Source organism: Argopecten irradians, chromosome 11, assembly GCF_041381155.1.
Source record: "Argopecten irradians isolate NY chromosome 11, Ai_NY, whole genome shotgun sequence".
Lineage (NCBI taxonomy): Eukaryota > Metazoa > Mollusca > Bivalvia > Pectinida > Pectinidae > Argopecten > Argopecten irradians.
In genome coordinates, this window is record NC_091144.1 from 40,872,397 (window position 1) to 40,898,476 (window position 26,080).

The 26,080-nt window shown below is 35.5% G+C and overlaps 1 protein-coding gene across 2 annotated transcripts; it reads right to left on the minus strand.

Moving 5' to 3' along the window:
- Positions 1–241: 241 nt before the first annotated feature.
- Positions 242–22,868, minus strand: LOC138335583 (bridging integrator 3-like). 2 transcript variants are annotated; one of them, XM_069284743.1, is made up of 11 exons: positions 22,581–22,868; positions 19,184–19,235; positions 16,631–16,671; positions 12,550–12,611; positions 10,642–10,778; positions 9,206–9,246; positions 7,862–7,922; positions 7,593–7,673; positions 6,400–6,411; positions 4,006–4,140; positions 242–3,027 (listed from the first exon to the last, which is right to left on the minus strand). In XM_069284743.1, exons 1-11 carry the CDS (start codon positions 22,586–22,588, stop codon positions 2,878–2,880), a joined length of 780 nt encoding a protein of 259 aa, XP_069140844.1. In that variant the 5' UTR covers positions 22,589–22,868; the 3' UTR covers positions 242–2,877. The 2 variants fall into 2 exon arrangements, with proteins under 2 accessions (XP_069140844.1, XP_069140845.1); XM_069284744.1 differs by lacking the exon at positions 6,400–6,411 and having other exon boundaries at positions 22,581–22,730.
- Between the last annotated feature and the right edge of the window lie 3,212 nt (positions 22,869–26,080).

Sequence of the window (26,080 nt, forward strand, 5' to 3'; positions counted from 1 at the left end):
ATACCTTTTACCAAACACGCGAGTTCTTATTTTTGTGTTCAAGGTTAATTCGTGAATGTTTATCTCCATGAAATAATATCTTGGACCATTTTTGCACAATCAAATTCCAAGATAATCTCAATTCAAAATTATTTTATATCCGCGAAACTTTATATCTGCAAAAATATTTTGAACCCGAAATCGCAAAATTTAGTAGCCGCGAAAGAAAGTTTGTTAACAAGAAAAACACTTGAAAAAAGGACCTTTTTAATGATATCAGTTTAATAGGTTTTCAACATTTTAAACATGCATGCACACATAAGTATAAGTGATGTAATGCATCAACACATTGTATACTTGTATTATTGTTAGTAGTAAAACAAACATTGATAAGTGGACAAGTGCGTAATAATATTACCCACAATGCACTGGGAATATGTAATACATGTACAAAGAAGAATTAATTTCTTTACTCCAATTAATTAAAAATCATACACTCAATAGATTAATCTCACACTTAATCAGTTCCATCCTTGTTCATAATACCAACTAGAAAGTTAATGTAAAAATTTGATCGCTAACAAGAACCACAGACATGTAATTTAACCTTACAGGATATCTAGACAATAAACATACCTTACTGCTATAATAACACTATATGTGTACTAGGACTTGAAACGTATTAAAATATCAAAAATAATTAACTGAAATGATGACACCATCAAGCATCCATAACCGACATTTCTTCTGCACCAACTCACAACATTTCAATCTCATATAAGTATTCAGTACACTACCCTGGACTACACAACACACAACATTTCAATCTCGTATATGGTAGTATACAGTACACTACCCTCGACTACACAACACACAACATTTCAATCTTGTATATGGTAGTATTCAGTACACTACCCTAGACTACACAACATTTCAATCTTGTATATGGTAGTATTCAGTACACTACCCTGGACTACACAACACACAACATTTCAATCTCGTATATGGTAGTATTCAGTACACTACCCTGGACTACACAACACACAACATTTCAATCTCGTATATGGTAGTATTCAGTACACTACCCTGGACTACACAACACACAACATTTCAATCTCGTATATGGTAGTATTCAGTACACTACCCTGGACTACACAACACACAACATTTCAATCTTGTATATGGTAGTATTCAGTACACTACCCTGGACTACACAACACACAACATTTCAATCTCGTATATGGTAGTATTCAGTACACTACCCTGGACTACACAACACACAACATTTCAATCTCGTATATGGTAGTATTCAGTACACTACCCTGGACTACACAACACACAACATTTCAATCTCGTATATGGTAGTATTCAGTACACTACCCTGGACTACACAACACATAACATTTCAATCTTGTATATGGTAGTATTCAGTACACTACCCTAGACTACATAACATTTCAATCTTGTATATGGTAGTATTCAGTACACTACCCTGGACTACACAACACACAACATTTCAATCTTGTATATGGTAGTATTCAGTACACTACCCTGGACTACACAACACACAACATTTCAATCTCGTATATGGTAGTATACAGTACACTACCCTCGACTACACAACATACAACATTTCAATCTTGTATATGGTAGTATTCAGTACACTACCCTAGACTACACAACATTTCAATCTTGTATATGGTAGTATTCAGTACACTACCCTAGACTACACAACATTTCAATCTCGTATATGGTAGTATTCAGTACACTACCCTGGACTACACAACACACAACATTTCAATCTTGTATATGGTAGTATTCAGTACACTACCCTAGACTACACAACATTTCAATCTTGTATATGGTAGTATTCAGTACACTACCCTGGACTACACAACACACAACATTTCAATCTCGTATATGGTAGTATTCAGTACACTACCCTAGACTACACAACATTTCAATCTTGTATATGGTAGTATTCAGTACACTACCCTGGACTACACAACACACAACATTTCAATCTCGTATATGGTAGTATTCAGTACACTACCCTGGACTACACAACACACAACATTTCAATCTCGTATATGGTAGTATTCAGTACACTACCCTGGACTACACAACACACAACATTTCAATCTCGTATATGGTAGTATTCAGTACACTATCCTGGACTACACAACACACAACATTTCAATCTTGTATATGGTAGTATTCAGTACACTACCCTGGACTACACAACACACAACATTTCAATCTCGTATATGGTAGTATTCAGTACACTACCCTGGACTACACAACACACAACATTTCAATCTCATATATGGTAGTATTCAGTACACTACCCTGGACTACACAACACACAACATTCCAATCTTGTATATGGTAGTATACAGTACACTACCCTTGACTACACAACACACAACATTTCAATCTTGTATATGGTAGTATACAGTACACTACCCTCGACTACACAACACACAACATTTCAATCTCGTATATGGTAGTATTCAGTACACTACCCTGGACTACACAACACACAACATTTCTTTACTGTACTGAATGTTATCAAAAACTTAGTTACAGAAAAGCAGTTGTTTATAAAAAAAGAACGCTCAAGCCTCCTGGTTGGGTCAGCCACGACCATTTGTAAAATTTTGAGTCGCCTCTCCATAAGGATGCGACCAGTCAAATTTTGACCGACCAGCAGTTATGAAGAAGTTGATAATTGACTGATGGATAAGCAGCCAGACTGACGGATGGACACCGGACGCCGTGATATCACCTTCGGGTCAGATGACCTAAAATCCCTAATAATATAGGCAGGTTAAGCGGCGACCCTTGCCTCACTCGTCCAGTGTTTATATATAGACAGGGTTAGCAGTGACCCTTGCCTCACTCATCTAGCGTTATAGAAAGGGCCTTTATATTAGCTAGACCTTGTTGGATTTTAATCGCTCTCTCCTCTTGTGTTCCATTACTTGGTGATGATAATTGGTCCGACAGTTCAGTATTCATACGATAAACTTCAGAGTTGTACCCCACCTTTAAAATAAAGACAATGTAATAACATCCAACAGAGGACAGAACTTGATAAAGGTTCATATAACCTGATAAAGGTTCATATAACCTGATAAAGGTTCATATAACCTGATAAAGATTCATATTAACAAGTAGGTCTGCATTTTACTATTACTTTGACTGATATGGTACCAGACAATGAGTATAAATAGATTAGTGGTTGGATATGTAATTTATTTCACACAAGTGTGTTATTTTTTTCCAAAGTACATTTGTATCAAGAGACAAGCTTTTTTTTAAGTTACAAAATTAGACACACACTTTAGCTAGATGTTACAAATTTAAGACACAAGCTTTAGAGAGTGTCTTTTGTCACTTTAAAAAATTAGACACACGTTTTAGCTAGATGTTACAAATTTAAGACACAAGCTTTAGAGAGTGTCTTTTGTCACTTTAAAAAAAAATCTTACGAGTGTGAAATAAATTCCTAATCCATATCCTTGAGTTGTGTGACCTGCTTCTACCACAATTAAACCGTCTTAAAGAAGGCTTAATTAAGATTACAAACCCTGTTTGCTACAGTATGCAAATTAGGTGTAGTGTTATTTTCATATGCAAAAAGGCACTTACCAAACCTGAAGCAAACTATCCATTCGCTGTTAAGATATACCAAACCTGAAGCACGCTATCAAATCACTGTCAAGATATATCAAACCTGAAGCACGCTATCAAATCACTGTCAAGATATATCAAACCTGAAGCACACTATCAAATCACTGTCAAGATATACCAAACCTGAAGCACGCTATCGAATAACTGTCAAGATATATCAAACCTGAAGCACACTATCAAATAACTGTCAAGATATACCAAACCTGAAGCACGCTATCAAATCACTGTCAAGATATATCAAACCTGAAGCACGCTATCAAATCACTGTCAAGATATACCAAACCTGAAGCACACTATCAAATCACTGTCAAGATATATGAGAATAAATACCTGGGCTTTAATGAGGGCTTCCAAGCTGGGCTGAAAGTAATCCACTCTGCCTTCAATCAGCTTGGGAAGGTCCTCCATCAGATTACTATTCTGTGTCTCAAAATCATCCCTTGCTGACAGCACAGATTTTCTGCTCTGGAAAGATAATTGTCAACTGTAATTTCCAATACAATGATTCTTAAATAAAACAGGGCTTCAAAAAATATCCCTGTGAACTTTAAGTCATTCTTACTGAGTTAAATTATGATTGTTGAGATAAAATTTTACCAAAATATTAGAGAAAATGCTTAAATTATCAAAATGAGTAATTCATAACTATAATACATTTATTACAAAATATCAAGGACCTACATATTCTGTATATATCATCTACATCATTGTAATATATAAACAAAACATACCAAATAAAATCCGTTTTGTATGGGTTTTAGGTGGATTTCAGTAATGAATACTGTGAAATCATTAATTTTCGTGGGGGTTTAATTTTCGTAGATTTTGTTGTTTGACCAAAATCAACAAATATACATCCCCGCGAAAATTGATCTCTTTTAAAGAATGTATATGAATGTCATGTAAGTTTATGCATTCATTTGATGTGTAAAGCCTTCTCCTCAAATTTAAGTGTCAACGAATTTGTAAAATCTTATAAAACACGAAAATTGAGCCCAACAGATTTCACAAAACTGCAGTAAATCCAGCATATGGTCCCTGGGTTAGTAAGCGATCGGAATGTCAAGTCTAATCTTAATTGGATTGGCAATGGTGCAACGTACACCTCGGACCGGGGATGGATTCTGTAAGTATTTTAAAATGCATTGCATATCACAATTACAGTACTGAAGTAGTTCGGATTGTGAGTTTTCTGGACTATTGGCGTCCAAATTATCAGAGGTTCACTATATATATAATGTGTAGAACAGGACATTGAAAGTCAAGCAAGGATACATAATATAAATCAGAATGACAAAACAAAGAAACTCCAACAACTGAAAACATATCAGAACCTAAACAGATTAACTAGTCCAAACAAGAAATGATTGATTATTATGACTGTGGTAACACAAAGCCGATAAAAATGGAGTCAAATAGGCCAACATTAACTACAACTGTCACCAGAAAGGCTGACAAATATCCCCCGCTTCACAAATTTTGTAATAATTCCATTAAAAGGTGACATTGCAGAAACTTATGTAGCTTACTCATCTTCTCTTTATGTTCGAGTTCTGTGTACTAAAATTTTATCAAAATCTGTCGAGTAGTTTAGGAGGAGTTTGCCTGACAAAGTTATGTCTACAGACAGACAGACAGATGGACAGACAGCCAAATTCCAGTATATAACTCCTCCCCTCTCCCTTAACTTCATTGCGGAGTGTATAATTACATGAGAGTTCATTGGTCAATTCAAAAGAGCAAGATGCAGGATTTGTGTGTATGATTATCAGAGTCTCTCCCTACCTAGAGGTTGTAACAACAAAATCACAACCTAATTGGTAATTCATGAATGTCCAATTGCAATCCAAGGCTTAATTGCCTAGGGTTGGACATTCGTGAATTCCCCCAAGGATTGTGATTTTAATGTCCTCAAAGGTAGGGAACAATACTTTCTCAACAATACACAAAAGAAAAAGATGAGATAATGGCCTTATAAGGATCGTTTTCACGGGACATGAACATGGTTCCGTTGACTGCGCATCAATATTGATGACGTCATTGACAATGCACGTCATGGTTACACCACATGAAGCCTAACATGCATTATGAAAAGACAGAAAGAAATATATAAATGCATTCATTCTCAAATTAAAAGGAAGAGTTGCATGGCCGTCCATGTTCAATTTAAAAGTTTTTAAAGCAAATGCATCAAATGTAAACAAATGCGTTATGAAAAGACAGAAAAATAAATGTGAAAGTATTAATTCATAGAGTAAAAGGAGTTGTTGCATGGCCGTCAAAGTTCAATTTAAAAGTTTTTGGTGCAACTGTGCATCAATCGGTGGATAATACTATTGGAACATTCATTATTCCATGAATAGTCCTGCGAATACATACAGCGCCACCTTGAGTAAGTTTTATGTCTGATTCCAACTTGAGTGCCTTTTATGTACCGTAACGGTATAAAGGCATACAAAAAAAAAAAATATTTTGAATTCATAACATAGCACACATTCCTACACATGACACTCAAAGTCAGTCCTTTGAAGTAGCTCATTTTGCAAGGACAAATGCATGTAAATTTGTTCATTATTAAGGTTCAAAATTGATACGTAAATATTTGCAGACACAATCATGCTTAATTATTGCATTAGGTTGCAATGGTCTGGAATTTATTGTGAATGGGTTTTTGCCCTCTATGTAACACCTCCTTTTCAAAGAAACTTTAACAGGCTTTTCTACCTTGTTAAGAACCTGAAAATGTAAAATGTTAAGTTAGTTTGCAAGTTATAATAAATACACTCTACCAAATGTGATCAAACTTAAAAGGATTGGGATACAAACATTACAAGAACATTAAAATATTAGTATACAAGAGGCCCAATAGGCCTTAACAGTCATCAGACTATTAAAATAATTTATCCTGCTACTGTCCCACATACTGACCGATAACTACTGCCAGATAAACTTGTGCTTTATCCGTCAATACGAAATGCTTTATCCGTCAATACGATCACGTGAATTTGTTCCATATTTGACAGAACTTTTTCTGTTCCATATTTGACAGAACTTTTTCTAACTTGACCCCGAACTTGAACCTTCTGGTGAATAAAACATCACTCAGTCCTGCTAAAACGTGACGTCACATTCACCGGAATGACGTCATTTTTACGATATCGAAAATCTCGTATGGCGGTGTCGTCTTTTTCTTGGCTCATGGCAAAGGTATGTTTTGTAAAGTAATTCTTTAATGGGTATTTATTGTTTTTTAAGTATTTTCACTTTGTTTAAGTGATATATCACACTGAATAGATTTACACATACTGTTTGTGAATGCGCTTATTTATTTCCCATGGCAGTAAAAGGAGTACACTCTCATTCAGTTTAGTGAATGAATCTTTACCTCTGCATCAAAAAGCGTCTCGCTTTGAGCAAAACCAAACAACTGTCAATTTGCTTTCTTTTTGAATGCCATAATGGTTGCAGGATAAACAGAATACACGGTTAGTATCTTACAATACAAATTTATTTTGGTGCTCGACACAGAAAGCGGAGACGACTCGGCAAAGCCTCGTCATCTCGGCTTTCCTAAGTCTCGCACCAAAATAAACCTTGTATTGTAAGATACTAACCAAGTATTCTCTATTTATCTCTGAGTTACTGGCATGATGTTATTTAAAGATTTTGAGCCTATTTGACCTCTCTGACCATGAATGAGGGTCAAACAAATATTTTTGAACAGATTGGTATCTCTTAATCCTGGCATGCTACACACCCAATATGGGGCTTTCAGTTATTCAAAAGAAGTCTTTGAATGAAATGTTCATTCACAGCCAACAGCTCACGACGACGGATGAAACATGGTAACTATATAGGTCATCCTGGCTACGAGATAAAAATCAAATTAATAAATGAAACTACTATATGTTACATACCGCGTCCAACTTAACAACATTCTGTCCAGTTCTTTCACGACCTTGATGCTTTTCAAGCTTGGCCTGGCACTTATTGTATTCCTAGAAATATATGTACATGTATGTTATATAAGAAAGATTGGAAGATCAAATGGAACATAAACCAAGAGGTCCATAGACCTTGAAAGAGACCCTTAACGGGCATCTCACAAACTTGGCAACAGCTAAATAGGAAATGAATAATGGCTTTCAATCTGATTTCTGACATCCACCATAATATGTTAATGTACCTGTAGACTTTGCTCCCTCTTCTTTACTGCAGTTTGTATGCTTGGAAATATACTATTGAATCTGCAAAAAAAACCAAAAAAGGATTTTAAAAAAAATATAGATATATTAAAACAATATCAAAACAATATCTAACAAGAGGCCCAATGGGCTTTATGATCGTCTGTATTATAGCATCATACAACATAGAGTAGAAGTAAATCAAATGTGGTCAGGTTGTAAATATATGTGTACTTCAGCTGTGATCAATTTTCAGAGTTGTAAACAAAAATGTGTATTCATGATGGCTGTAAAGTCTAATCATTGTCAGCCTTGTTCAATTGCAATTGATGTAATTCATTGCAAGCACCTAGCCTGGTATCAATGTTGCAGTAATTCTCTAAAGGCCCACTACCTTTCCAAAACGACTTTTGGTTTTTAAAATGGGAATGTGAAATAAGATTGATAATTTTTTAGAGTTCCAAAAAGTTATTTACGAAACGTTAATACTATACTTATCATCACTTTCTATATAATTTAATTAAAATAAATTAAATGTTAAATTTAATAACGCGGGTCGTTTCCCGCTGTCGTCTTAATTACCACATGTTAGTTGAATATAACAGCACCAGACAGCAAAACAGCGACATGAATATTCACTGTTAACATAGATTGTGTTGGGAAACTTGCATTTGTTTGGTGTTGTAATCTTATTTTTAGGCCATCAATATAATTTTTTATGTTTTTCTTCATTTTCAATTTTTGATTTGGAAAGGTAGTGGCCCTTTAAAGATGCTCCACCGCTGACAAATGGTTTTTTGTTCTCTACCAAAACAGAAGCAGACGATTTAGTATTTTTCTTCAGTTACCAAAGTTACCTTCTTTACACCATTGCAACCATTGTAAAGTTTGAGCTTCTAATTTTATTACAAGTTAAAAATATGAAAAATAATTACCGGTAGTAGTTGCATCCCAAAAAAAATTCTGTGACACTTTATCCTATATGGAATGAAGTAATGATTGCACATGGACCAAAGGCAAAATAAATTATTTTATATTATTTTTTGTGTTAATTAGACATATATATTTACATGATTAAACACCAATTATTATTCAAATGATTAATATCCTTTATGCTCTGTTGGCGGTGGAGCATCTCAAGCAATATGTGTGTTGTCTTCGTTAGTTGATTTTTTAAAAAAATAATATTATGTGAACCTTCAAAAATCATGACAAATGCAGATTCACCATTTAACACTTGATTACCAAAAATAAACTGATGTGCATGACTAGGCTTACCACATGTATAGGGTCAAGGGAGGTAATTCAAATTCATCATATACATTGTAGTGTACCATTATACTTACTTTTTCATTGGCTCCAAAACAGTTTTCTGGACAGTAGCATTCTGTACAAACATAAATCACCAAAATTAAACTAAACGGTATTCAATCAAAGTAGTTCTAGCTATAGACCAAAGGATCAAAGCTAAGAACAAGAGATCACGGAGGGATCTGTGCGCCCACCTTTTCTCTTCATATTTTATTTTCTTTTCCATCTCCCTTTCAAAAATTAAATACACATAGGGAACTTCACATAATGTTTGCTCAAACTAAGTTGCTTAGCAGAAACAGTCACTTCAATTGTCAAAGGGTATGTTTACTTTCCATCTGTCGAAACATAGGCCGCGCAAGGCTCTTGCCAGAGCTCAAAATATGCAGGTAAAATGTCATGCGACATACTCTGGAACTCCCAGGTCAAAAATAAAATGTCATGACCTATTTTATTGGTTGCATATGAATGGCAAAGACCGCAATATTATACTGTAATAAGAAATCTAATTCTGTGGGAAATTTAAAGTAATTTTAAACTGCTTATCTCTCTTTCTTTTCTCTACCAAGGTTGACATGGCTTGTTTACAATTGATATTTGATAGATATGAAAAAGATGAATTGTTCATTTCAGGACATTTTATTGTCTCAACATCTTTATTTTTCAATAACCTGTCTGATATCACATCTAATTCATAATTTGTAAATCTCTATTTACCTGACAAAACAGGTTGCTATTGCTAAACTATTGCTTGTTAAAATGATGATGGTGAGCCGAACTTTGAACCTTCTCATTACAGTGCAGAAACTCAACTTAATGAAGGCCAAGGTCATTCACTTGAACAAACTTGGTAACCCTTCATCCCAGTATATCACAGGCCCAATATCAGATCTCTAGGCATCTAGGTTATTAGTTTCTTAGCTGTTTAAAGATTTTAGCTTATTTGACCTCTGTGACCTTAAATGAAGGTAAAGGTCATTTATTTAAACAAACTTAGTAGCTCTTCATCCCAGCATTCTAAAAGCCAAATATATGAAAATTAAGCATCCTACTTTTGGAAGTAGTTTAAAGGGAAAAACTGACACTGGACGGACAGACAGATTGGACGCTGGATCAACAATGGATGCTGTAAGACAAGTGAGTTAAAATTGGAACTATTGATTTTTTTGTTGTGTTCGAAATCGCTTTTATATGCCATCAAATAGTTTAAGGTTGTTGTGTATATCATTTTGTTCTGATAACACATTATTATAAATCATCAGTAATGCAGGACAAAGAAAGTAGACAAATAATTCAGTATCCAGCACAACGGAGCACAATTTACCCTTCGGCAAGTGGCAGCAGAAGGCCGGATCTACCAAAATGTAGCCATGCTGTTCGGCGGAACCCTAAAATATGAGCGGTGACTTTTTTTCTGATAATATATTATTATAAATTATCAGTGTTTTTTCCTACTATTAAAGTGACATACCAATTCCTTCATGCAAAGTTGCTGTTTGTCGAGAGAGCGGTCCCACTCAGTAACCTGTGTACATAGCTGGGGCTCCGTCTGGCACAGTTGGCTAGCTAGTAGGTTCTGTGTTATCTTATGTTCACTGGCTATCACTCCTGTTCATAATTATAGGATAGTTATAAAGTACAATACTATTTACAATTATGACCCTCTGTGGAGAGATACATCGAGAAAAAATAAATCTTTCCAGGGAGACAATTCTAGATGTATCCCTACACATAGGGACATAATTATTTTTTTCGTATCAAACAAACAATGAGATTAACATCATGCTCGGACTCCAGGCTATACACCATAATGACAGAGATGAAACTACTTTACGGGGAATAATTCTAACATCATACTTGCAAGGTAGGTGTTGCTTAATGTTTTCTCTTAAAACAAACTTAAATAGCTTAAACACTAGTTGACAGACAATACCATTCTTTGAATGTGACCTAATTTATACATGTGCCCAGAAAATGTGACCTTTAAAGTAGATCGTGTCAAAATACAAATCAAGTGATTAACATTATTCTAAAGCTTTGAAATGGTTGAAAATTCCTTGGTAACCATGAATTAAGATTCAAAATTTACCGTATTTTCCGGACAATAAACCGCACCTGTGTATAAGCCGCAGAGGCCTTTTTTACGATTTTTTCAGGTTTTGTACACGTATAAGACGCACCGTTATATTAGTCGCACCCAAAAGTTAGGCCCATGTACCAACGTAACCATCTGTGTACATACAATCGATCTCTATTGAAGTAGGGGTAATGCTTATTGATCGTTTATAATCACGAAAATTGTCTGTAAACTTGTACTGTAAATATATAACGAATAAAAATTCACTATGATGTTAACATCTTTAGCAAAATGGACTTGGCCATGTTTCTGTTCCTTGTTTATTCTGCTATTACGTAAGCCTATTTTGTGTAAACAAACATGGCGACCGTTCGATTTCACACTTACTCTCTCTCATATTTCAGCATGCCGGTTAAAACTTTTTTCAGTATGCATATGATTTTATTTTATCTCTATTTTGATATATTTCGTGTATTTATTAAATTGATGTGTAAAGGATTTACTGTATTATCAAGGCTTGCATCATTAACCTAAATCTAACTTCGATTAGAGTGTTCTCTGTCAATTTGCCATCCCATGATGCAATTCACCGAAGCCTTACTTTTGTAAACTTCCGGATATTATTTTCGCTACAGAGATCGATTAAATGATTTTAATATGACTGTGCGATGTTTTAACTCGGTATAATGTTCTAAATTACATGTGATTTACGTTCATAAAATTGATTGCTGATTGTTTCATTAAATCACGGCGACAGGATTTCGGGAAATTCCAATGTTGACCGTCATATGTGTAACACGTACGTGTGCAAGTTTGAGTTCATGCTTACTCTCGTTCATATTTCAGTACGCCGATAAAATACTTTCTTCAGTAACGTTATGCATAGGAATGGATTATATTTCTTTTTTGATATAGTTTGTGTAATAAATATATCTTGGTGTAAAGAGTTACTGCATCAATCAACTTCGTTTAGAGTGTTCTTCCACTGTTTGTTAACTAGGTATCCCATGATGCAATTCACCGAAGCCTTATAGCTGGGTAGTCGCCTTTTATGATCATGCAATGGGGCACAGCAGGCACAATTCTAACACCTTCAGCATATAAAACAAACACACTGTTTAACTCTACTGGGACCCACCCCTCCTGCCCCAGGGGTCAGAGCCAATATTTACACAACCTCTCTTTTCCTTTGCCTAAAGATGTTACTGGCCAAATTTGGTTACCATCCATGAAGAACTCTATGACTAGTAGTGATTTAAAGGAAATGAATGCTGCATCAAGACGCCATGATTTGTTTCTGACCTTGGTTTGATTCAAGCCATCTTTTGGTGTCCTTATAAAGCTTCCTGCTTGTTTCTTCTAGCCTACAAAATACAAGACATTCAGAATTCAAACAAAATCCTTAGAGTGAATGTGTTAAGTGTATCTTTCAACCTAAGATCACTCAAAAAAAATGTCAAAATCTTATAACTTCCAAAATTCCTTATTTTACAATTTTTACATACCCAATAAATATCATTTTCTTTGGTTTCATTCAGAATCTAAATAATATTCCCATATAAGGTCATAATTTGGTGACCTTTTGGATTGTCCAATAAAATAATTGCGTACAGAATCTTGAAGATTATAGATGCTACTGATTCTGTTTTGTTTGATAGAAGCAATAGGTCACATGACTAGTAATGGCATGGTGTAAAGGTTACATGACTACTAATGGCATGGTGTAAAGGTCACATGACTACTAAAGGCATGGTGTAAAGGTCACATACCTACTAATGGCATGGTGTAAAGGTCACATGACTACTAATGACATGGTGTAGAGGTCACATGACTACTAATCACATGGTGTAAAGGTCACATGACTACTAATGACATGGTGTAGAGGTCACATGACTACTAATGACATGGTGTAGAGGTCACATGACTACTAATGACATGGTGTATAGGTCACATGACTACTAATGGCATGGTGTAAAGGTTAAAGGACTACTAATGGCATGGTGTAAAGGTTAAAGGACTACTAATGGCATGGTGTAAAGGTCACATGACTACTAATGGCATGATGTAAAGATTACAGGACTACTAATGGCATGGTGTAAAGGTTAAAGGACTACTAATGGCATGGTGTAGAGGTCACATGACTACTAATGGCATGGTGTAAAGGTTAAAGGACTACTAATGGCATGGTGTAAAGATTACAGGACTACTAATGGCATGGTGTAAAGGTTAAAGGACTACTAATGACATGGTGTAAAGGTTAAAGGACTACTAATGGCATGGTGTAAAGGTTAAAGGACTACTAATGGCATGGTGTAAAGGTCACATGACTACTAATGGCATGGTGTAAGGGTTACAGGACTACTCATGGCATGGTGTTAAGATTACAGGACTACTAATGACATGGCGTAAAGGTAACAGGATTACTAATGGCATGGTGTAAAGGTTAAAGGACTACTAATGACATGGTGTAAAGGTCACATGACTACTAATGACATGGTATAAAGGTTACAGGACTACTAATGACATGGTGTAAAGGTTAAAGGACTACTTATGGCATGGTGTAAAGGTCACATGACTACTAATGGCATGGTGTAAAGGTCACATGACTAATAATGGCATGGTGTAGAGGTCACATGACTACTAATTGCATGGTGTAAAGGTTAAAGGACTACTAATGGCATGGTGTAAAGGTCACATGACTACTAATGGCATGGTGTAAAGGTCACATGACTAATAATGGCATGGTGTAGAGGTCAGATGACTACTAATTGCATGGTGTAGAGGTCACATGACTAATAATGGCATGGTGTAGAGGTCACATGACTACTAATGGCATGGTGTAAAGGTCACATGACTACTAATGGCATGGTGTAAAGGTCACATGACTTATAATGGCATGGTGTAGAGGTCACATGACTAATAATGGCATGGTGTAGAGGTCACATGACTACAAATGATATGGTGTAAAGGTCACATGACTTCTAATGACATGGTGTAAAGGTTAAAGGACTACTAATGGCATGGTGTAAAGGTCACATGACTACTAATGGCATGGTGTAAAGGTCACATGACTAATAATGGCATGGTGTAGAGGTCAGATGACTACTAATTGCATGGTGTAGAGGTCACATGACTACTAATGACATGGTGTAAAGGTCACATGACTACTAATATGATGGAGTAAAGGTTAAAGGACTACTAATGACATGGTGTAAAGGTCACATGACTACTAATGACATGATGTTAAGGTTAAAGGACTACTAATGGCATGGTGTAAAGGTCACATGACTACTAATGTGATGGAGTAAGGTTACATGACTACTAATGACATGGTGTAAAGGTCACATGACTACTAATGTGATGGAGTAAAGGTTACATGACTACTAATGACATGGTGTAAAGGTCACATGACTACTAATGTGATGGTGTAAAGGTCACATGACTACTAATGGCATGATGTAAAGGTTAAAGGACTACTAATGGCATGGTGTAAAGGTCACATGACTAATAATGGCATGGTGTAGAGGTCACATGACTTCTAATGTGATGGTGTAAAGGTCACATGACTACTAATGACATGGTGTAAAGTATACAGGACTACTAATGGCATGGTGTAAAGATTACAGGACTACTAATAGCATGGTAATAGCGTGTAAAGGTCACATGACTACTAATGGCATGGTGTAAAGGTTAAAGGACTACTAATGGCATGCTGTAAAGGTTACAGGACTACTAATGACATGGTGTAAAGGTTACAGGACTACTAATGACATGGTGTAAAGTTTACAGGACTACTAATGACATGGTGTAAAGGTTACAGGACTACTAATGACATGGTGTAAAGGTTACAGGACTACTAATGACATGGTGTAAAGGTCACATGACTACTAATGACATGGTGTAAAGGTCACATGACTACTAATGACATGGTGTAAAGGTCACATGACTTCTAATGACATGGTGTAAAGGTCACATGACTTCTAATGACATGGTGTAAATGTTAAAGGACTACTAATGACATAGTGTTAAGGTCACATGACTACTAATGACATGGTGTAAAGGTCACATGACTACTAATGACATGGTGTAAAGGTTACATGACTACTAATGGCATGGTGTAAAGGTTAAAGGACTACTAATGGCATGGTGTAAAGGTTACAGGACTACTAATGGCATGGTGTAGAGGTCACATGACTACTAATGACATGGTGTAAGGTCACATGACTAATAATGGCATGGTGTAAAGGTTAAAGGACTACTTATGGCATGGTGTAAAGGTTACATGACTACTAATGGCATGGTGTAAAGGTCACATGACTTCTAATGACATGGTGTAAAGGTCACATGACTACTAATGGCATGGTGTAAAGGTTAAAGGACTACTAATGGCATGGTGTAAAGGTTACATGACTACTAAGGACATGGTGTAAAGGTTAAAGGACTACTAATGACATGGTGTAAAGGTTACAGGACTACTAATGGCATGGTGTAAAGGCTACAGGACTACTAATGGCATGGTAATAGCGTGTAAAGGTCACATGACTACTAATGGCATGGTGTAAAGGCTACAGGACTACTAATGGCATGGTGTAAAGGTTACAGGACTACTAATTGCATGGTGTAAAGGCTACAGGACTACTAATGGCATGGTGTAAAGGCTACAGGACTACTAATGGCATGGTGTAAAGGTCACATGACTACAAATGACATGGTGTAAAGGTCACATGACTACTAATGGCATGGTGTAAAGGTTAAAGGACTACTAATGGCGTGGTGTAAAGGTTACAGAACTACTAATGACATGTTGTAAAGGTCACATGACTACTAATGACATGGTGTAAAGGTCACATGACTACTAATGACATGGTGTAAAAGTTACATGACTACTAATGGCATGGTGTAAAGGTCACATGACTACTAATGACATGGTGTAAAGGTCACATGACTACTAATGACATGGTGTAAAGGTCACATGACTTCTAATGACATGGTGTAAAGGTCACATGACTTCTAATGACATGGTGTAAAGGTTACAGGACTACTTATGTAATAGAGTAAAGGTTACAGGACTACTAATGACATGATGTAAAGGTCACATGACTACTAATGACATGGTGTAAAGGTCACATGACTACTAATGACATGGTGTAAAGGTCACATGACTTCTAATGACATGGTGTAAAGGTCACATGACTACTAATGACATGGTGTAAAGGTCACATGACTACTTATGTAATAGAGTAAAGGTTACAGGACTACTAATGACATGATGTAAAGGTCACAAGACTACTAATGACATGGTGTAGAGGTCACATGACTACTAATGACATGGTGTAAGGTCACATGACTACTAATCGCATGGTGTCTGATGAGCTTGTGTTACCTTTCTGCTTTTTTGACTTCCTTCTCTAATTCTCTCTCAGCCTAAAAAGAAAAACAAGAGGCCAAGGGCCTTAACAGTCATCTTATTACATTGGCAACAGTCTTATAGGAAATTAATTATTATGGTGTCATGGTAGCCATCTTTGATCTGGTATCGACCTGAGATGTTACAACATTTTGTTGAGTTCATGTCAGGATCATTTCAAGCAAGTTTAAGCCAAATCGAATGCGTAGAACTTTAGAAGTTCAATTGTGCTTTCAAGATGGCGGCTGTGGCAGCTACCTTGGATTTTGGATTGACCCGAAAAATAACAATACTTTGGCAGGATCATTTCAGGCAAGTTTCAGCCAAATTGGATCAATAGATCTTGAGAAGAAGTTCAAATTGTTTTTTCAAGATGGCGGCTGTGACAGCCATCTTGGATTTCGAAATTTACAAACGGCGGACATCCACAATGACGAGCAAAACATGATGGCTATAGGTCAACCTGACCCTTCAGGTGATCAGATTACCTAAAAATCAAAAGTGACAAAAATAATAATAAACAAATACAAATAGATTCTTCAAATTACAATTCACTATATGACTTGTAATTATCTTCAAAGGAAATATATAATTAGTGATTGGTCAGTTTTTTTCACCTGAAATGCCTTCAGTTAGACATACATTATATAGTGACAGTGGCACTGTTAATGTCCCTGGAACATTGCAGAGGGGATTTGGATTGATATGTGAATGTAATTAATACTTACACTTCTGGATACCACAGAGACGATTTGGATTGATATGTGAATGTATTAATACTTACACCTCTGGATACCACAGAGACGATTTGGATTGATATGTGAATGTATTAATACTTACACTTCTGGATACCACAGAGACGATTTGGATTGATATGTGAATGTATTAATACTTATACTTCTGGATACCACAGAGAAGATTTATATTGATATGTGAATGTATTAATACTTACACTTCTGGATACAACAGAGACGATTTGGATTGATATGTGAATGTATTAATACTTACACTTCTGGATACCACAGAGACGATTTGGATTGATGTGTGAATGTATTAATACTTACACTTCTGGATACCACAGAGACGATTTGGATTGATATGTCTATGTATTAATACTTACACTTCTGGATACCACAGAGGGGATTTGGATTGATATGTGAATGTAATTAATACTTACACTTCTGGATACCACACAGGGGATTTGGATTGATATGTGAATGTAATTAATACTTACACTTCTGGATACCACAGAGACGATTTGGATTGATATGTGTATGTATTAATACTTACACTTCTGGATACCACAGAGACGATTTGGATTGATATGTGTATGTATTAATACTTACACTTCTGGATACCACAGAGACGATTTGGATTGTTATGTGAATGTATTAATACTTACACTTCTGGATACCACAGAGGGTATTTTGATTGATATGTGTATGTATTAATACTTACACTTCTGGATACCACAGAGACGATTTGGATTGATATGTGTATGTATTAATACTTACACTTCTGCATACCACAGAGACGATTTGGATTGATAAGTGTATGTATTAATACTTACACTTCTGGATACCACAGAGACGATTTGGATTGATATGTGTATGTATTAATACTTACACTTCTGGATACGACAGAGACGATTTGGATTGATATGTGTATGTATTAATACTTACACTTCTGGATACCACAGAGACGATTTGGATTGATATGTGAATGTAATTAATACATACACTTCTGGATACCACAGAGACGATTTGGATTGATATGTGAATGTAATTAATACTTACACTTCTGGATACCACAGAGACGATTTGGATTGATATGTGAATGTATTAATACTTACACCTCTGGATACCACAGAGACGATTTGGGTTGATATGTGAATGTATTAATACTTACACTTCTGGATACCACAGAGACGATTTGGATTGATATGTGAATGTAATTAATACTTACACTTCTGGATACCACAGAGACGATTTGGATTGATATGTGTATGTATTAATACTTACACTTCTGGATACGACAGAGACGATTTGGATTGATATGTGTATGTATTAATACTTACACTTCTGGATACCACAGAGACGATTTGGATTGATATGTGAATGTAATTAATACATACACTTCTGGATACCACAGAGACGATTTGGATTGATATGTGAATGTAATTAATACTTACACTTCTGGATACCACAGAGACGATTTGGATTGATATGTGAATGTATTAATACTTACACCTCTGGATACCACAGAGACGATTTGGATTGATATGTGAATGTATTAATACTTACACTTCTGGATACCACAGAGACGATTTGGATTGATATGTGAATGTAATTAATACTTACACTTCTGGATACCACAGAGACGATTTGGATTGATATGTGTATGTATTAATACTTACACCTCTGGATACCACAGAGACGATTTGGATTGATATGTGTATGTATTAATACTTACACTTCTGGATACCACAGAGACGATTTGGATTGATATGTGAATGTAATTAATACTTACACTTCTGGATACCACAGTTTTCTTTGGTACAGAATGACGGCTAAATGGATTCCTGTAACAGCAAGGATCATGTTTTTTTAAATTTACCTCATCACTCTGTGCCTTTTGACCACCCATATCTTTTTGACTTACATAGTTATGCTCCAATACAAGATCTAACAATGCCCTTTTCAGGGTCACCTCAGCATGACCCCTGTGGTTAGCCAATCAGCACAAGCCTAAAGAATCTTCCGTGTGGTTGATTCATTCGGAAATATAAACGGCTAACAGTACATCCTGGGATGTTCCAAATCTAGGTCATGGGTCATGTTGATCAGGTGACACTGAACAGGGCATTGTTAGATCTTGTATTGTAGTGTAACGCAGAACATCGTAGTGAAGCAGAATTACAAGTCTGATTTTAACTAGATTGGGTTTGATGAGTGTTTTATAAGAGCTCTCTACTAACCATAACATGTGTGTGAGCATATAGAATTCAGTACATTCCAGTACCCCTGGACTTTGAAATCATGTCCGCAGGAAAAGTCTCATGCCTCCATATGCAGGCAGTCATGTTTTAATTCTAGTTATCAGTATGATGAGATTTGAAATTTCTCTATGGACTAAACGTTACATTGGGATACTCTATGAAACTGCTGTAAGTAGTTTTAGAAAACTACACAACAACAAGAACTGCGCAATAAATGCACTGGTCAAAATGATATAGTCTGTGTGTTGTCGATCGCACAGTAACGTCAGTTCTGATGTCATGAATCTTGTTGCCAAAGGTGACCGCACATATTTCCACGCATATTTGATACATGGCATGTTTTCTGCCTTTGAGTGAGAGATCAACGAGATCAAAACTATTCCAGTTAAATATATTTCTTTCTGTCATCTATATGATGATTGTCGATAATTGCTAATAAAAAAATTCCTTACCAAAAACATCCATCAATAGTGTTGAAGAATTGCTAATCAAAAAAATTACTTAACAAAAAAAAATGACATCAATAGTGTTGTAGAATTTCATCTTAAAAAATTCAATGATAGGACTACAAGTTAAAATCATTCTGAGATTATAATCCTTCCTATTTTACATTTTTTTACATGAACATAAAGTTGTGCTCTTCTGTAAATTCATATTATGCATGTTTTTTAAATGTGTGGTAAACTAATGGTGATGGTTTGTTTTATGAATCCTAGTGTTCTGTTAGCAGTGATGGTGTTAAATGTGTTTGTCCCATTGGAGTGTGGAAGTTTCAATATTTTTGTATGTTGACCATGGCCATGGTGAAGTATGAGTGTATATATGAGCGAGTGATATCATAGAATGTTAAATACTTTAATTACCTATGAATGCTTACTGTTATATAATGTACTGTCATGTAATATACATGTTGCTACCAGAAGGGACATGTATTTATAGATATTCTACTTTCACTTTCAGCACTATCCTGTCTTTCTATTGGCTGTTTTCAATAAACTGTCCTTTCATTGGGCCAGGAAACTATAAAGGAATGTGTCTCCTTCTATTTCGTGATTACATCTGCCCAGAAACGATTACGTTACGGCACGTAAAACTCTTCAATTCAATTCTATTTCGTCAGTCTGTAGAAGCTTTCCTGCCTGAGCAGACTCACTCTTCCCTCTCTCTTTCTGTTCTTGTTTTTATGTGTAGTGTGTGTGTTTGTTGTCAGGAGTAGCTATGTACTAGCTGACTAGGGATGTCACGGTTCATGTTTTTTCAGCTCGGTTCGGTTTCAACTTTTTTTGATCGGTTTTCGGTTTTTTCAGTTCGGTTCAGGCAAATCTCAATTACACTTTTTAAGTCTATTTTCTATCAAAAGCAAGTTCTGCTTTAGATTTAAAGATGGTATATCACTTAAACAAATGGGTTTTTTTTCTTTATCAAGATTTCACTTCTAATTAAAAACATATAATTTATTGCGCCCTGAAAAATAATCCACAGCACTATATCCTATATACATTGAAGTTCTAAAAGTGCATGCAGCAAAGAAATTCATTAATTATTCTATATCATTTTGTGTCTTAATTAGACATATAACACGATTAAATACCAATTTTTGTTCAAATATTGAGTATCATTTACGATCTCTCAGCAGTGGAACATCTTTAAAAAACATACTTGAACATTTTCTTATCTTTTTAACTCTTTCAGTACTATTGACACATTAATCAGTCACAGAGAGATATATGTCCTCGTATCCTTTATGGTACATTATTTCATCACTACAACTTTTCTCGTATCCTTCATGACGCATTATTATGTGATGATTGACATGTGAAAATCGTAAGTTTTACCGCAAATCAATACATCGGTATTATCCCAGAAAAAGTGTTTTTAAAAAGTATTATGCATTTGAATTATAATAGAGATAAACATTATTACGTACCAGGTGCATGTTCAATCGTAAAATGGTTTAATTCACGGAATATTGGCCGACGAAAACGCGATTGTTTACAATCGGCAACACAATGGCGGCTTGATTTAGCTGCCGATATTCTGCGGGATTAATGTTATCGGAAAAATACATAATAAAAAATTATATGAAATAATAATAAATATTATTATAATATATATTACAATAATAAAAATTATAAAATATCAAACATTTAGTGAAATATATCATTTAGATATTATGTATGTGAAAAATCATGTCCGCAGACAGCAAAAAACGATCTTCTGAATGACTGAACTTGCACACGTGTTACACATATATGTCGGTCAACAGGTGTATTTCTCGGGATTCTGATAAACAACTTCGCCGTATTTTCAATGACATAATCTGCAATACAGTTTATACACGTAAATTACAGGTATTATAGGACAGTTATTTTTTTAATGAACCGAACCGAAACTTAGAATTATCGTACCGAACCGAACCGTACGGTTGAATTTTTCGGTTAACCGTATTTTCGGTTAACCGTGACACTCCTATAGCTGACCTGTGAGTGGTGTATTGTGCATGCATGTGCAATGTTGTACATGTAGTTAGCGATACGCGATATGAGCGGGGCTTTTTATGATGGGTTTTTCTACATCTACATCTATATTATATTGACCACCTTCATCAAGCTGAAGTTTATGTCAAATTGGAGTGAGTGAATGTTTGTCTACTGAGTATATATAATAAATAACATTCAAATGTAGTTCTGTTGTTCTTTGCAATTGATTCTTGGAACCCCAAATAGAACCTGGGTAGTGGTGACGTAGGGTCAGTCCTCCTACTGGATTTGATCGACGGACGGAAGATTTCTGACAGATGGTCGCAGTGAGTGGTTATGGAGAGTGTAGTTGTGGTGCATTTTGTTGCGTTTGGTGGCGAATACATGAGATATACTAAGAATATTGGTAGTGATTAAAACTAGGAGAAATGGTTATTTTTATACATACCAACTCATTATGAAGTGACAATGACTTCATACCGTCAGACAGTTGATTGTCGTTGATGAGGTTTGTGACAGTATCAACGTCCGAATGGCGCTTGAACACATTCTGCAAACGTCCAAGTGATTAAGAGCGGGCTGGTTCGAATATGTAACATATATGGGTCTAGTTCAAAACTCAGTAAATGCCATACTCTAGGCCTACATCATGTAGTACGGTGAACTACTTTGAATGCCACAAAACACAAATTCAACAGTAGAATTGTGGATACATGGAACAGTCTACCTGAAAATGTGGTATCTGAAGTCATTATGTTTTTATGAATTCTCTACAAACTACTTAGGCCTAAACATCGATCAAGGATTTCTAATTTTGTTCAAATATGTACAGTTTCGACAAAAATCCATATCAAATATATATATATATATAATAAATTTAAAGAAAAATCCTTACGGACGAAATCTATACGAAATAAAAACAATAACGACTGACTAGTGAGCGCTTTCGCCCCATTCAAGGGAGCTCTTCAGACTCTGAAATTGATTAAACTTTAACACATAGGCCTAACATAGGAAGGTGAGAGGATATACCCGTTTGAAGTTCCGCAATTGACCGGAAGTGGACGTCGTTTGCAGCTTCAGTCAAAATGGCAAATATGTACGTTGCTTTTTTACGACAATTATGCCATACCAGAGATTTAAATAGTTTTACTACATATGTATTTAAATCGCTGGCCATACAAAACAACAGGAATCTGTAAAATATGCCGTACAGTCATTATTGGCTTACATCATGTTGATCTCCAGTGACTGCAGTCCAAAAGAATTTAAGCACTGTCGTTGGTAAATATATTGATCAATTACTTTTACGAGTGTTGAATATAACAAAATAGTGATTAATTTCTTAACTGTCTTTAAAATACAAAGGATCCCTGGTGTTAATCCACATACAAGTATATGTGTTTGACTATACAACTTCGGAATTTTTAGTGAGAGATTTTTAAGTCTTATTTCTGAAGGAAACAGTCATGACATTGGGTCTTTCCTTAATTCATAATCTTTATTTCTAAGTTTATGCAAAATGACGAGACTAGTTCCCTTTGTTATAATTATAACCGTAATTCTAATAAAAAAATAAACTAGACACGGTGCTCGAAAGCGTTCCCATGTTCCAAATAAAGACGTTCCCTACAAGTTTCGCGAATGTGAAATACACTGTGTGTGGTAAAAGCAATTTTACAAATTTTGTATTTTATCTGGCCTTTTAATACAACATATCAACATATAACGATATGATACAAAGAATCACTACGGAACCGACTCTAATTAATGTTTGGAAGATCTTATGATTGATAACTAGTATAGTTTACGTATATTGCAGTTGTTTATTTATACATTTGTATTTGTAATGTTAAGACTACTGTTTTTAAAATACTCAATAAATACATATTGAAGCATGGGTTTCGTTCATTAGTTTTATTAATACTCTTCTGTACAGTCCTATTTTAATCCGGAAGCATTTTTAATCCGGAAGCATTCTTGACTGACAGACACACAGGAATCCTTTTGTATGGCAACACGCGTACGTTAAACGTTCCTTCTTTCCGTCGTTCTGACAGGCGTTATCTTCCAGTCTTGACAGTCTTGAAAAATACCAAATTTGTATTATTAATAGGCCGGGATCTGGGGGGGGGGTGTTTCCACGTGCACCCCAATTTTTTCCTGAAGCCTTATGACCCACTGATAACGAAATCGAGAGGTAACATTGTATAAACTGGGATGAACATCCGGTTATGACGTCATCAAGATGGCCGTCATCTCGAATTTCACTAAAGATTGAAAAATAGTCATAACATTGACATTTTTCAACCGAAGAAGACATATGAGGCATCAAAATGACCACAATAGAACAACAAATACATATCAGGACCATGTAATCCAATATATGAGTTCTTTCTATGCAGGAAATGAAAAAATCGGATTTTAATCTCAAAAATGGTAATTTTTAAGCAAATTTTTCATATTTGGCTTGACTCAGCAAAAATGTTTGCCAACAGCAAACTATTATTTCTAATCAGTTATTTGACCTCTAATCAATCAGTAAAAACAACAACATCAACTACAAAAAAACAATGTTAACATTGTATAAGCTCCGATTATGACGTCATCAAGATGGCCGCTATCTCGAATTTCACGGAAAAGTTAAAAATAATCATAGACATTTTTCAACCGAAGTAGCCAAATGAGGTATCACAATTACCACAAACGAACAACAAACACATACAAGGACCAAATAATCCTATATAAATAGTGATGAGTACGCAGGAAATGAAAAGATAAGATTTTAAGCTCAAAAATGGTAATATTTTAGCAAATTTTTCACCTTTGGCTTGATGCAGCTATAATTGTTTCCCAACAAGAAACTATTATTCGTAATCAGTTATTTGACTTCTTATCAATTAGTAAAAACAACTACAAAAATATACAGAAATGCAAAAGAGAATTATTGTTATACCATCATTTGGTTTACATGGTATATGATTGCTGGTTTTTTCCAAACCGCTGACACTACAGTTCCCGGATGTCTTACAATTTCCTGAAGATAACATTGGCAATTGACGATTCATATCTTAACACATTTGAATTTTAAGTTGGCTTAATATATAAGTGGGACTTGACAATTTCCTAACATAATCCATTTTCATGTTCGAAAGTTTGTAGACTAGTAGCGTCTTAAAATGAATTTTTACAGCACAACGCCAACTAATAGGGTATCAAATTAAAACTGAAGAAAGCATTTGTTTCCGTTAATACCACGACACTTTCCTTAATGATAAGCATTATCGTTGTGCGTGCTTTCTCGCCAGAGTGTCGATGAGCTGATGAGCTGATGTGACATTACATTACCGGTTTACCATCGTGGTTCTAACTTGTCAACCGTCCATGGCCAGAGGTAACATCAATAACATCGGGTTCGCGGATGTGGGAGCTCATCCTGTTTTCAACCTAGTGATTCACTTATCGTATATGATGTTCCAGACCTCTCCGGTAGGATGGAAAAGACACCAGAGCTACATTCTGCGAATGGTTGAGTTGCTTCTCCTTAATTCGTATGAAGCACAATTCCTCATTCTTGTGAACCCTCAGTGAACATAGATGGCACAGGTGGATTCTTTGAGGTCATAAATGAGGTCTACAGTGAAGTTCCTCTCTTTGCCAAGTCTGGAGAGCACTGTAGAAAACTTTTTTCTGCAGAGTCTTCAATGGTGTATCCACGCATACACCAGATGCGACACAACCAGTACCTTCAAGGGACTGAGGAAAGTCTGACCAATGAAATTTAACATTTATGACCTCATTAAAGACCTCGAGGATATCACCTGTGCCATCTATAGTCGCACGAGTGTCCACAAGGTTGATGAATGGTGCTTGAATCATTCCACCATTCGAAGAATCTGGATCTGGTGTAATTTCCTGAGAGGTCTGAAACAGCATATACGATATGTT